Source organism: Ptychodera flava, chromosome 12 (genome assembly GCF_041260155.1).
Source record: "Ptychodera flava strain L36383 chromosome 12, AS_Pfla_20210202, whole genome shotgun sequence".
Lineage (NCBI taxonomy): Eukaryota > Metazoa > Hemichordata > Enteropneusta > Ptychoderidae > Ptychodera > Ptychodera flava.
Genome location: NC_091939.1, coordinates 32623811 through 32638822, shown reverse-complemented (window position 1 = coordinate 32638822; position 15012 = coordinate 32623811). Strand labels below are relative to the sequence as shown.

General features: G+C 38.8%; 1 protein-coding gene across 1 annotated transcript; it reads right to left on the bottom strand.

Annotated features, from left to right (window-relative positions):
• Positions 1–2968: 2968 nt before the first annotated feature.
• LOC139145657 (hydroxysteroid 11-beta-dehydrogenase 1-like protein) lies at positions 2969–5859 on the bottom strand. The gene is made up of 2 exons (XM_070716940.1): positions 5589–5859; positions 2969–4318 (listed from the first exon to the last, which is right to left on the bottom strand). The coding sequence occupies exons 1-2, from the start codon at positions 5830–5832 to the stop codon at positions 3927–3929; spliced, it is 636 nt and encodes a 211-aa protein (XP_070573041.1). The 5' UTR covers positions 5833–5859; the 3' UTR covers positions 2969–3926.
• Between the last annotated feature and the right edge of the window lie 9153 nt (positions 5860–15012).

Below are 15012 nucleotides of genomic sequence, written 5' to 3'. Positions count from 1 at the left end.
ATTTACCAGGTGCAAGGAGCAAATATAAAATGACAATGAGCATAAGATCATCTTGAACAACTAATTACTGGTGATAACAGGTGTCTTGAATGGTTATGATCATGTCATTTAGAAGAATAAGATTATCACATGGTTCTAATTGAATTTGAATGCGCCCACACATCAAAATGCTGACAAACGTACATTGCAAACTGTTGCTGCAATCTTAAATTTTGAGCAGTCCACATAAAGTATTTTAGTCTAAAACTACAAACTACCTCAAAAGAGGGATAAAAGCACGGCAAGTGAAAGTTGATAAAATATAAACACTGATCGACCAGTTTTATGACGAAGGATTTAACCCGAAACAAACATGTTTTTACCGTCTGTATTTTTACAAGTACTTTATCTCCTGCTGGTCGGTCAGTATTTTATTATCTTCACTTGGTCGATCAGTGCGTTATCGTGTTTTAGTCTTACTAGCTGTGGCAAGCTTTCTAACAAGTTTATTAATGTTCTTCCATGCAAACAGAAACGAGTGTGAGTGGAATAATGTCTTTTAGATAAAAAGGCTGGCAACTCGGACATTTTGAACCAGGACGGATCGGGTTACACAGAATCCACATTTTTTCTTTATAATTAGCGGTCGTCGATGATAAAAGCTGACGCACAAGAAACGTAATTCCTTCGTTTTACTTGTAACCCCCTCCCTCCCCCCTCAAAACGAAAGTTCTTATGCGAAATTAATTTCGTATTATGATGCCGTTTCTGACAAACCCACACGCGCCTCTCCGATCCTTACGCCCATGAAAAAATACCGGAAATGCACATTACTTAATAAACCTCCACTTTACGCGTTTCACTTTTTAAGACAGAACATTTTAGTGTATTTCGCATGTAGGAAATATTTCGTGTACATATTTCAATTTGAAAAAGCATACAAGTTTTTATTTCACATTTATGCCTTTTCCTTGTCTTTTCTGTCTCCTTATTTTGTGGTCAATCTGTTCTCGATGAATGCGAAGGTAGTTTTGCGCTCTCGCTGCAAAGTCACACTTCGAAAACAATAGACGAAAATCCTTATGCGATTTTGACGCACACAAAACGAAATGAGCTTTTACCCCCTCCCTCCTAAACGAAAGAATTACGTTTGTCGAGCGTCAGCTTTTATTATCGACTGCCCCTAAGATAATAATCTGCGAATGATGGGTTTGAGTCAGATTGCAGAATGTAGTTTTTACAGTAGAGAGATGAGTAATTGTATTTCATATTCAGTTAAAGGGACAAAGTCGACCATTTTTCGTAAATATTGTGATATGAGATACTACTTATATTGCTTTACATGCTGCAAGATACTGAATGAATGGTCATGGCCATTAATTCATTTTGGCGATGGTTTCATTTAATTTGTCTAAAACCAGGGTTGAATATATGCATGGTCACCCATTTATTCAGTATCTTTCAACATGTCCAACAAAATAAGTAGTATCTTGCATCAAACAAAATTCATGAAAAATGGCCGACTTTGTCCCTTTAAAGTGTAAAAGTCAATTTCCTGTAACAACTACCTCTCAGTATGAGCCTCTAAGCGCACTGGGATGATCGTGCAGTATATTGCTGCGGGTACGCTGCTGAAACATCATAAAGACGTTGTCAAAGGTCATTCTGATATAGAAGGAACTTCATATTATATATTACACAAAACCAGTGATGCAGCGAAATAGGAAGACATTTCGAAGAACGCGTTGAATAAATAAAAACATGCATAGAATTTTGTAAAATTGCCTGGTAGGCTAAGGATAAAATTCTGTTCACTGTAGAAACCCAATGCCGCAGGCAAAAGAAGTCTCATTTAACTATCTAATCATATCGTCTTTACAGTATGTACATCGTGTCACGACCCTGTTTCATAACATTGAGCAGATGTTCACTAGAATGGTGCATAAAGCGTTCGTGTACATGATATGGCACCTCGTAAGGTAGAACGTGTACGTCTCACAATCGTTTTATCTTTAACCGTGAACGTCGCTGTCTCCCTGTTAATTTGATAGTTTCTACCAACCTCACACAAATGAAGAATTGTTTCTCCACTGAAGAACAATAACCGACGCATCCATTCAAATTATGACTCCTTTTGATATACAGCGTTGCATTTTGGGACGTTTGAAACTCATTCTTCCATAAACACTGAAGGTCTCTCCACATTTAACAATGCGTAGTTTTGCAAAAGCTGATTCGCCATCCACTCTTTCAGTTATGTAACAGTTATCCGATTCTTCTGTGTGACGGGCAATGGGCTCGGAATGCCATTTACCAGAACAGTCCTTTATTTTAACACAAATTGCATTTTAGCCCGGAGGCCTTTCGAATGTGACATAATTGCCTCTTGCAATCTCGTGTTCTATAGGGTTCATGATTAGTGTCACTGCAAGTGAGAATCACATATTTGGGTTCTCGTCCAGTAAGCGATGTTTGTTGTATGGCTATTTCCCATGTTCCCCTTTGTTCGATTGTAGTCATACGAACAAACAAAACCGCAATGAATCATGTTGGTGGGGGCAATAAAAGTAATGGTCTCCTCTACGCTAGTATCCAGTTTGCTTGAGGTACCTTCTGCGCTGATCTGTAAGGTAACATGGAAAGTGCAGTCGGGAGACGAAACCTCCAGTCTCCCTGTTTTTATAACTTGCCCTGTTTGTCGAGATCTGTAAACTCTAGCACAAGACGGATAATCTAACATTTCTCAAAGCTGCACACTAGCTTTCAGATATGCAAAGTTGCTTTATTGCGTAAACTTCACTTTTGAAATTCGACTGCACATTTTACATATATATGTGTCTTTCCTGAAATTTCATATTCCCATGATCTTGATTTGTAGGCATTAGGAAATACTTTCATAACAGGCTTACCTTTACAAATGCATAACAAAACAACAATATATTTTCCAATATTTTTATTGAAATCTCACTTCAGTAAAAACGTTGGCCGCGATTTGTTACATATTATTTTCAAAATTATTCAGTGTACCAATTTAACGTAAAGTGCCAATTTAAAGGGTTGTACCAATATATCATAATTTCGCTGCTTTTGGAAACCCTTTAATTTCGGAACGGGCCAAAAAAGAATTTAATCAATACAGCGGAAACGTTAATAACCTAATTTCTATTTTATATTGGAGGGACAGAATGAATGAATGAATGAATGAATGAATGAATTGGAATATTAACTGGTCGTAATGTACCATGGATACATAGTGCAAGCTACATGCTAACTTTGGGGAGGGACAACCACGTAGGGTATTTCATAATTGAGTAGGCGAACACTTACAAAACGTAACAAAAAGCTTTGCTCATATGGTGTTTTCATGAGCACTTTCCAAGGTAAAAGACGACTATGGAATGTTTTCTCTTTATTGTTAGATAAGTCCTTACGAAGTTTTAGTGTTCCTCACTACCGGTCACACCGCATGCGCAATAGGATTGCGGATATTGTAAGTGATACGTTTTATTATGCGTTTTCAGTCCATTTTCGTGTAAATATAACATGCATTTACAGAAAACGGCATCCTCTCTAAATTCACCACCAATTGTAACCCTTTGTCGCTATAGCCTGCACAAAAATCGTCGCGTAAAAGCCTTGTTTGTTAGCTGTACATGAACATATGACGTTCTGTCAATATTCAGATTCAGACTTAATGAAATGTATATGACAACCTATCCATAGTTTAACAACATATGACTGGAAAGACGCATGAAACAGACCTTGCAGGTACAATAAATGTGTACTTTAGGACACTTCATGCTGATTACTTAAATTTTACCATGCCTTTGATCGAACGAGATCACACACATGTATGTATGTATGTATGTATGTATGTATGTATGTATGTATGTATGTATGTATGATCGTTTGACATTTTATGGCAGTCAGTAGTTAAACTTTAAAAATCACTGACTTTCTGCAACACGAATAAGGTACACAGGGGATAACTGTGAAATGATAAAATCAGCCAACTCATGTGAAACCGTGTGGAGGGTTTCAAATGGTCGTGTGTGAATCCAAGGATAATATGCGATACTTTTACGTGCTGCTGCACTCTTCACCAAAGCCAGAGCCGTACGATCCGGTGATGCTAGTTGACTAATAACAATGTCAGGCATCTTAAGTTGTCCCTGTATGATTGACAGGCCGCCTTCAGATCCTATAAAGCCAGGTATGAAGTAAGTTATCGCAACATTAGCCTTCTTCCAAATTAGTTCCTGTCTCAGGGCTTCGAAAAAGCCTCCTAGTGCATGTTTTGTCGCGCAATACGAGGACATAGCTGGAGTCCCATATAGACCTGCAATTCAGAATTATACACTTGGGTTTAATATAGTTGTGGACCAATTTTGAGATTGAAGGCTTCGATGCAATCTCTGTATCCCAAGATATGCTATAATTCGAGTACATCGTCATTGGACTTAATGCAGCATTAATTAAATAAGGAGGCAGGCGTCATTCGCCTTTATTACATGCCTCGTATATCGAACGTCGCGCGCTCCATAGGATTCAATGGTAACTCGTTGATGACGTTGCTGGTCGCATAGTCATCATTGGACTGAAAGAGAACCGGGACTATTTCAAACTTGATAACTTAAGGATAAATAAAGATCAAATTACATTTTTACTTAAGAAATACTTTTTTCAAAATTATGCGAAAGACATTCGATAAACTTAATTACAATGACTTAATATATCAATGCGGCGTTCGATGATGAAAATCGTTCATTTTTTCAACAGATTTTCGTCTAAAATAGAAATAAAGCATATAATTGTCATTTGTACGTAAACCAAAATAATTGGAGAGAAAATTTATGTCGGGGAGGCATGTAAAAAAAATTATAGCCCGATCATGGGAATATGTACCCTCGGGGCAGGAGACCATTTGCCCGGCGTAAGGAGGGCAAATGGTCACCTACCTTCGGGCACATAGTCCCATGTTTAGGCAGCCGCTATAACATATACTCTTATGTCGGGCAAATGGTCACCGGTCCTCTTGCCCTTGGATACATAGTCCCATGTATGGGCTATAATATGTATGTTGTACAACTACAGAAAATGGAGTAGCATATGAAGACAATGCCCTCGTGATATGCAACTCAGTTTCATCGACAGATATTTCTGTGCTTTCCAAATTTGTACATAAATGTGTTCATTTCTATGCAGACATCACTGATTGATCAAAAACTCAATGAAACATTGATGTTTATCAAATCAAGTGTATAAATGAGCTCGAGAAGCAATGGTTAGTAAAAAATGAAGTATTCGCAAGAATAAATTGAACAAACGATGTAATTCCAATATTCCCTTGAAATCTATTAAAAAGTCACAATCGCCTTGGGTTACAATGGGAGTTTCTATCAACCCGTAAATCGGTACCTGCGTGCACATTATATGATAAAGTGTATGTCATCTAGGCGTCCCGGGGTTTAGATAACATTTACAGTGCGAGTTACCTTAATGATAGGATAAACACACTAATTCTTAATTGACACTGGACAGAATCTGATTCAGAACAAAGGGAGAAATAATTGTCAGTATAGTAGTAATGTCATTGGAGATCTACTCACCTGCACTAGAAGACACAACGACTATACTCCCATTGGCTTTTGTCAACATAGGAAGAGCTTTACTTGCCAAGCTTACGAATGACACAAAGTTGACATTCATGATGTTTTGCAGTTTCTCAATGTTGCCGTCCCAAAACTCCCAGTAGTACAAGGCATGGTTCAAGACCAAATAGTCCAATCCACCGAGTATCTTTTCAGCTTTCTCGATCAGTTTTTCGGTATCATTGACCTCGGCCATGTCCATGGGGAGATAGTGGGCTTCCTGTGCTCCGAGCTCGATGCATTTTGCTGTAACCTTGAAAAGAGTGCATGGGAAGTCAACAACCCTTGCAATTTTACGAACTAATGTAAGAGCAGGATGTTTCAATATTCTACAGAAATGTACAGAATCGATGGAGATTTAGATCATGGGACTAATCGTTTTTGTACCCGTACTATGTGATGTGCTGTACTTTGTTTGTCCTATACTAAAGCTGTATATAATGATTTTTACTTATGATTTTTAGATAATACATTACTTCTATTAATTCACTTTATCGTTAAAAAAAGAGGATGTTCGCAACACACAGGTAGGGAACGCTGGTAGTGTAGAATGGAACCTAACAATCATAACAATCAGTAGATTACATTGCTGGACTTGCAATCAAGGTCATGTTTAATTGAGAAAGTTTTGCCTGTAGATGTATATATATATATATATATATATATATATATATATATATATATATATATATATATATATATACATCTACAGGCAAAACTTTCTCAATTAAACATGACCTTGATTGCAAGTCCAGCAATGTCATCTACTCTTTAACTTGTCGCACATGCAATACCCAATACATCGGTAAAACAACCCAACCCTTCCACAAAAGATTGATTGGTCATCGTTCCAACATTAAAACAAATAGAGCGGACAGATCACCATATATTGTTCCACATTTTCGACTACCAGGACATACTCTCCAAGATAATGCTCTCTCAGCCATACTTTTATGTCATGTCCCTAACGCGAATTTGTTCAAAGAGCTGGAAAGTCTCTGGATACATAGGGCCGACACAATGTATCCTAATGGAGTGAATGATTACGAGCCGACTTCAATACACGACTAGTTTCTTATATTTTCATTTCTCCACCCCCTATAGTTATTTTTGGTTTCACCCTCTTGTTCATCTTGCGCATGCGTGCCTATTTTAGTCACTGGCTTGATAAAGATATGCAAGTCATATCGAAACGTTGCCAATCAGCCTAAAATTTTACTTTGGGATTGGAGGTGAGATCGACTTTGAACAAAACACCAGTTAAGCAAGTCACTAGAGTTATATATATGTATATGTATATATATATAAGATAATATTTCCTAATATTTTTCTTCGTTCAGCGAGGAAAAATACGAGTTACGTAATGACCGTGTCACCACGAGTCCGAGTCGAAGACGAGTTGTGACACGGATATTAGGTCATGAGTATTTTCCGAGCTTGACGAAGAAAAATATTAGCGAATAATATACTTTTCACATGCACAAGCTAAGAATTTATCATTTTTGTAAAGTAATAGTTTTTCTCGCCAATTCTGCGTTTAAACTCTGGACTACTATAAGAATAATATTAATACGCCGTTGGCGAGTTGCCAATCATAAGTCGTCGGTCCTGTGAGCAATGAGCGAGGAACAAGAAGTTTAAGCTTAGGGGCCGTGGATAATTAAAACACGCGCACAGTAAACGCAACTTCTGTGTTTAGGGGGAGAGGGTTTGGCTGTACTTCGATTACCGTGCGCAAAAATCGCACTACAAGTTTTCCCATCGCAACATCTCGCTACACGTTTTTCTGTATCGCAAAATATCGCGCTATATTGTTTGGTGTGTACAAGGCCACTACGGCACCGGCACTAGATCAGCATTCTTCTGACATACATGTGATGAGCAATGCAGGAGTAAAATATCGTAACAATCATTTTGGAAACACAGTTTAATTCTGTTGGTTGAGTCATTGTTGAGTTGGCACTGAACAGAGATTGATTTTAGAGGGGGTATGCGGGCGAGGAGGAGGGGGGGCTGTCGGTAGAGTAATATGCGTGATTTCATAGCGACGTAATTACCGATTGTCGGATGCAGATATAGAATGAGGCTTGGTTGAATTTTCGCACTTCTAAACTTTCGTTTTGCGGAGGGGGGAGGGGGTTGAAGACAGACTCACTTAGTTTCCTTTACCGTGCGCATGTTTTAATTATCCACGACCCCTTACGTCTGAGTGTAGACGCAATTGTCAGATGACCTCACACAACACATGCCCTCAGCAAAGTTATAAATGATTTGAAAGATAGCCTAGATAGATAACTTATATAGATAGCCTAGAAAGATAGGCATAAAAGTTTACTCAGACAAAGATACGTTATTTTTTGAGAATTTCTCTTTCAAACTGTTAAATCAAGGTTACACCAGAGCATGACTTGTCTCTACATTCAAACGCTTTTTTGGCAGGTATCGCAAGCTGGTTGATAAATACGATATCTCTCTTCGACAAATGATCACTGATGGCATCGGTGACATGGGGCCTTAGTTAGTGACCACTACCTATCTGACTTACAGATTGATATATGGCGGGTGCCACATGTGGGGCAGGATGCGCTTACTATTTTCGAAACACCTGACATCACTTCTTGGTCTTCTGGCCAGAGGTCCATATATCTTTCTTTCATGAATATGACTTTGTTTGTGTACCGTCTATTTACTGTCTGTTCTGTGCTGTTTTGTGTCTATGTTTACAACTATTGTCTTACAAATTTTGACCTAGTGTTATTGGATTATGGATTGGTATGATTGCGATTATTCGACTGAATCTCGGCGTGAATACTGCGTAAATTCGCGCCCGACCGACCGTACCCTGTTTGCAATGCTAAACCCACGGTTCTGCGACCAGCTTCGAGCTCGTTGTTTTCGAAAATTATTCACGAAATTCCTTAGCAATATAACAGCGTTATACTCCTACGTTTCAGTAGTTCGGATTATTATTGCCATAGACTACGAAAATATTGATATCATTACACGACTTTATAGGCTCAGCGTGCAGCCTGGATGAGCACTTGACTCCCCTTGTTGCAATAGGCTACTCACTCGAAAGTTCAGGCGGCGGTAGCGTCTATACGGATGAGAACCCCGTATTGATAACAAAACAGAAGGACTCAAAATTTGCAAAGTGGATGTATTTGGTCTGACTCTAAAAATTATGGCCAAATTTTGCAAATTTTCTGTCACCGCAATTGATGACATAGACGCGGGTTGTCGTGATGTAGAACAACCAGAGAATAAAATTTCGGTATTTTCTGTCCAGGGACGATAAACTTGGCTTATGCATGTGATATATATATATATATATATATATATATATATATATATATATATATATATATATATATATATATATATATATATATATATATATATATATATATATATATATACACACATCCTATAAAGTTCGGGAATCTTCACAGTAGAAAACAGTGCTCAATATATACTTATATGGCAGAGTGATTTACGGTAAAAATTGATAACAAGTAGAAAACAGGACTTAGGCGTTACTCCGAGTTTCACGCTACATGTGTTCTCTGTAGCGATCATCAGACGAATGATCCAACATATCTTATCTTCGAATGTTTCCGTTGCTATGCGTCTGTTGTTCCGCGCGTAGTTCTGGAATCTGTTACTCAAGTTTTATGCATCCTGCAGTATCCTCAGACAGAAGTGAAAGGATTCCTTGCTCGACAATATTATATTATATGATTGGGCGTATCATTCTATTTATAGGTGGTGTTAAAATTTTATAAATAATATTTGTTTTGGTGGCGACATTTTGAAACCAACTCAGAGCGTTTGTTTGACAATGTAGATTTATCAGCATTGATAACGTACAGCGTTTCTGATATACAAAGATTACATCGCTTGCTTATGTTAGAGAAGCTCAATGCTTTGTCAATAATTGACGACGAAATGTCAAAGACTTGGTCCTTACTTTTTGAGTTCCGTACAAACTTTGACAACTCTGTATTGTTCTTATATTTCTATTACGGAACGATTGCATGTGGTTAGTGTAGCGCGTTTTGAAGGTGTTATCAGTGAAGCCGATGTAAACCTCTGGATTGCCCTCCGTTTATACTTTGGCCTTGTACACCACGCCTTTGACTTGACAGTTACCCTTCAAGGGGCATGCCGACTTGACCCGGCAATTACAGTCAGCTGGTTGATCCTTACGTTGATCTCCAGTGATTACCCTCTTATTATGCGATTTGATTATACTTGCCATATTCTTCATTCAGCTGTGACTCACTTTAATTGTGTTCCTATTGAATATCTTGTGAAGTTGAAGAGCCCTTTGGAAAGTGTTTGTCAACAAGTTGAAGAAATTTCTTGCCGATATTAGTTTCCACGTTTTTGCTGAAAGGAGGTTGAATCGCGTGATGTGACGCGTCCTGTTATTGTTTCTCCTCACTGATTGGTCTGTCTTGACATATTCAATTTGTTCGGTGTATCTGCTTGTCTTCAGCGCCGTATTGTATTGACCTTTGTATTTGTCAAATATGCATTTATCACTAGGTATTGTTTAGATGCGTTTGCTTATTTTGTCAGTTATGTGTTTAATTATAGTTGACGGGTGATTAGACTGCTTGTTGACTGGATTGTTTGGTCGTTTGGTTTACGGTACGGATAAAACTTGCCGTCATTCATTCAGACTAAATGTCACATCCAAGCAGTTTGTTGTTTTCTGGCTTTTCTCGATTGTGATTTTCGGGCCAATGTCATTCAATACCTTTGTGATTTCCTTTCTGATATTTTCCGCCTTGCTGGCCGTGGTATTCTTGAGTACACCAAGCCCATCATCCCGGTATAAGCCGATATGACCTTTATGGCATCTCAACAATATCCAGTGATAAGGGCATCTTTGATAAATACAATCGGAAGACAAGCGGATACACCGAAAAAATTGAATATGTCAAGACCAACCAATAAGCGAGGAGAAACAATATCTACACTGATAAACAAACGCTCTGACTTGGTTTCGAAATTATTTATCAAATTTTAACACCACCTATGAATAGAATGGTACGTCCCAATCATATATATAAGATTGTCAGCTAGGAATTCTTTCTCTTCCGTCTGAGGATTGCAGAATACATGAAACTTAAGTAACAGACTTCATTACATTTTACTTGAAGTAATTTGTTTATATATATATATATATATATATATATATATATATATATATATACATGGAGGTATGTGTATGTACAAACATGTATATATATGCACTTTTCTCTATTCTTTGATATGGTTATAATATGGGAAGACGAAATATAAAATAAGAAATTTCCAACATACATGTTTCAAGAGATGTTCACGTCTTGCTGTGATTAAAATCCTAGCTCCTAGCCTGGCATAGTGATATGCTACTTGCTCACCAATGCCGCTGCTGGCCCCAGTAACAATAACCGCCTTCCCATAGATACTTTCTGGGAAAGAGAAAAATGTATGTCTGTAGCCACTTTTGCTGCAGTGAAAGTCTGGAGTATTTTATTTCTGAAAATGGTAGATTGCCGTGTTACAAGTATTTTGATAGAAGTTATGCAGATATCAGCTGGGACAGAATAAGGTTCGAGTGAGTAATACAGATTATCACTCAAATAGAGTGCCATAGCCGGTATTTCATAGTTTGCCTTTTGCACTGACCGACTTGATTATATATCACCCTTCAATACAGTTATCGTACTTGTTCGAATTTCATTTCTCTGAATCGGAGTCTTAAGATTTCCATCGATAGTATCAACTAGAAGGTAGTTTCAGTCCGACGGTAAAGCGATGCTCTCAATTGTGCTATGACAAAGACATACTGTAGTGAGAAAGGAAGGTGGTTATTTTTGTTTTTGACAGTGCTCACGAGGATGTTCAAAAATGCGAGATTTCGTATAATATCCAGAATCAGACAGTGAATCCGAAGGTGACTTCAAAGAGCGACTGAATTTTTGCCATTGTTCATTTTTGAGGATGTGCTAGCTGAATGGTTTTATTCTGAGCCTCAGGCAAAATGCCTTCTAGTAAATTGCCGGGGTTTTTCTCAAACAATCGAATTTCCCCACAATCTTGGTCCCTACGGTATCAACCTTTTCAACACCTCACTCAAGCACGGCCTCTAGCCTACCTTGATCTCCATGATTGGATCAAATTTCGTAGAACCATTTTCAATGATGCCAATACATGTAAAAAGTTTCATGACCTGACACTACATTGGCTTCGTGAGTGGGTTTGCAGTTCTGTAGGTATTGTAGCAATGGTATATCAAAGTTCAACAACTTCGGTCAAACTGTCGGCAGGTGTTCTGGTACGTATAGGGAGATTTCCTGTGAAATGATCAGCTTAATAAAATCACGTCATGTCATCCTTACCTGGGTCAAATGTATCCCTCATCATGTATGTTATCCCAACCGCGACAAATACACCCGCCAGTACTTTCCAAAACCGCCCCATGCTGCCTCTGTAGGACAGTGGCGTGAGAAGCTAGCCTCTTAACTCAATGTACACTGTAGTATCTTTATCAAAGAACTTTGCCAGTACGTACCCACAGTAACAGTATTACGGTCAAACATTTAGCACGAAGTGTCCTTATTATGGTTTATCGTGCTTTATCATGTTCACACAAGTGAGCTTATGTCGCAGCGATGTCTATCTGTCTGTCTGTCCGTCCGTCTGTCTGTCCGTCTGTCTGTCTGTCTGTGGGTCCGATACTCCTAACAAACCACAAATATGTTATACAGAGGCGAATCGTTCACAATATAAGATTGCAAAAGCCAAACAGGCCAAAAATAATCGAGACGAAGTTGGTGGTAAACCAAGTACCTCTAAGGATTTTGAACAGAATACAAGTATTGAAAACGATGGCGACTTTGAATTTTGTAAAGCTTCAGAGTTTCCGACAAACATCTCTGTGACAGTGAACGTTCAGAGCCGTGCTCGTAAGAAGAATCTGACTTCGAAAAGGTTGTATCATCGCCTTTTAGATTAATCATTCCACTAGTTAATCGATTTGATAGCTCTTCATCCACATTGGTATGCTCCTTACACTTTACAGAATGTGGAAAAATGTACAAACGAGGAACACGTTCCTTGGAGAATAAGCTGTTCTTTAATTCCATAGTTCAGACAGCAAACTCATTGCTTTCTGTTGGGGCATGGAACAGAAACATTATTTTCTTGCCGCTTACAAAGCAGAGAAATGTGTCAGCAAAGCACACCGTTTCTCAGTAGGCCCCGCAGGTCGCAACCAAGGTAAAAGTTTTATTGCTATCAATACACACAGTGGAAAAGAAGACTATCTTCCATGACTAAAGTTTGCTGGTTTGGATCTTGGTTGTGCTTTATATAATGGTCGCATTTATGCAGCCGGTGGAGGCATGATGCATCCAGATAATTCAGCGGAGAGTGGATCAGCTACCGACGTTGATCCCAGTAGTGTTGAATGCTTTGATTTAGACGTCTACACGACTATCGTGCAATCAATGGCCCATCCACGCGACGCCACTCCGGCAGCAGTCATTGAAAATCGATTGTTTGCTGTCAGAGGAGGCATTAATGTGGTCAATAAGTGCACTACTCCTGAGCAGTCCAAATCAGAAACGGAGTCAGATATTTGCCATTCATAGCCTACCACCTCTAAAGAAATTTAAAACGTGAAGCAGAATCATACAGCTTCTCCTTCACATCTATGAAGATTGTTGAGACCAATGGCCACAGAGCAGGGCAGTGTACACAAATGGCTCCTCTGCAGACTGCTCGTCGTGGTCACGGTCTGGTCGCCCATGATGAACGGCTTTACTGTGCTGGGGGTTACGATCGATGGCAACAAATGCCTAGATAGTGTAGAATGCTATGAGCCAAGAATGAATCGTTGGTATTCTGTGGCGTCTCTCCAAACGCCAAGACATGGCGTTGCTCTTGGTGTAGTGAACGGTACCATTTCTATGACAACCGTTTCCCATGTGTAGTCACATTGTCAGTTAATTTGCTGTTCAATATATCGACTGCAAGAGTTTCGTTACTTGTGCGTGGCTTCTCGATATGTATTGTGGATGTGCTAAGTTTCTTATTTCATTCTGCAAGGCCCCCTCATCTGCAGGCTGATTGACTCTTTGCTGGTTTGTGACATACCTACCTATAGCCATTCATGTCCGCTCGCACGGGTCCCGTTAATCCCCACTTCTCTCGGAGTGCATCCAGCTCCCCTGACTAGAGATCTTGGCAAGCGATGATGATAGCCATTTGAAAGAGCAAGTAGGTGGAACATTTGATGATTTTTCCCTATTCGTCAATTGTCAGTTATTTCTCTACTCCACAAAGTATGTTGAAACACAGCGTCTATACCTGTAAAATGCGGTGTTATTGTTTACATTTGAATTCTAGTCGGGACCAGAATTCACTTGTCAACAATAACAATCCATTTACGCATGCCTGAGATGGCAAACTGAATACTGACAGTGTGTATCTCAACATGCTTCGGAGATTACAAAAAGAAAATGCAGTTGACATTTGAAATGAAAATCGAGAAAAAATTCATCAAGGGTTACAGCTACAGGCCCTTAAAATAAGTTCGCGGTTCATCACGGTCAAACCCTACTGATGTGGTAATGTATGATTGCAGTTGATGCAGATAACGAATGTATCTTGCCTGTCAATCAATCAAAAACAACATTGAGTATACCATCAGCTAATATATGAATAATTACATTAGCATGTAAGATGTTCAAATCATAATTCGTCAGTGTATACGTAGATGCGCGTCGGGGATGGATAATGGGAAGCCCAAACTTTTACACAATTATTTTGTCTGCTACTTGTGGGGGAGGGGGTCATTTTAATGCTAAAGGAATAATTAAGGTTTTCACCGGCTTATTTTTTGTGGAAATCGGAAATTTTAATTTTACCCATAAAGCGAACACAGGAGTGGTGGCCATTTTGAATTTCAGATCTATATATGTTTGGTATTTGTTTTCTCTTGTAAAATATTTTGCACGATGACCCCAGAGTTTAAGTCCTTCAATTTTGAGGAGTGTACTACCTTAAAGTCTCCGACGATAACACCGGGGGGGGGGGGACCTGGTCGTCCATCCCACTCGATCTCGAAAAAGACAAAGTGCATATTCGGTACGCTGCAGCTAGCTAGCTATGCTGGATGTTGTTGGCTTCCTCATGGATTCTACTGTATATTGTAAGCATCCATTAAAATGGATTCTGCTATTGCTCTCTGGATACAGAACATTTCACATGAAAATGCCATCAGGTGGGCAATTCACACAAGGGCAAAACTTTTGAAATATTTCAGAATCTGATTGGTTTATGTATACTGTAAAATAAATATGGTAAAAGTTTACCTACCAAT

What these genes read in the sequence shown, in the direction of transcription:
- LOC139145657 (XM_070716940.1), bottom strand. Translation starts at nt 5,832, where the DNA reads ATGGACATGGCCGAGGTCAATGATACCGAAAAACTGATCGAGAAAGCT. An exon ending in CGTTGTGTCTTCTAGTGCAG is followed by an intron (nt 4,319 to 5,588) that starts GTGAGTAGATCT and finishes TCTGAATTGCAG; the next exon opens with GTCTATATGGGACTCCAGCT.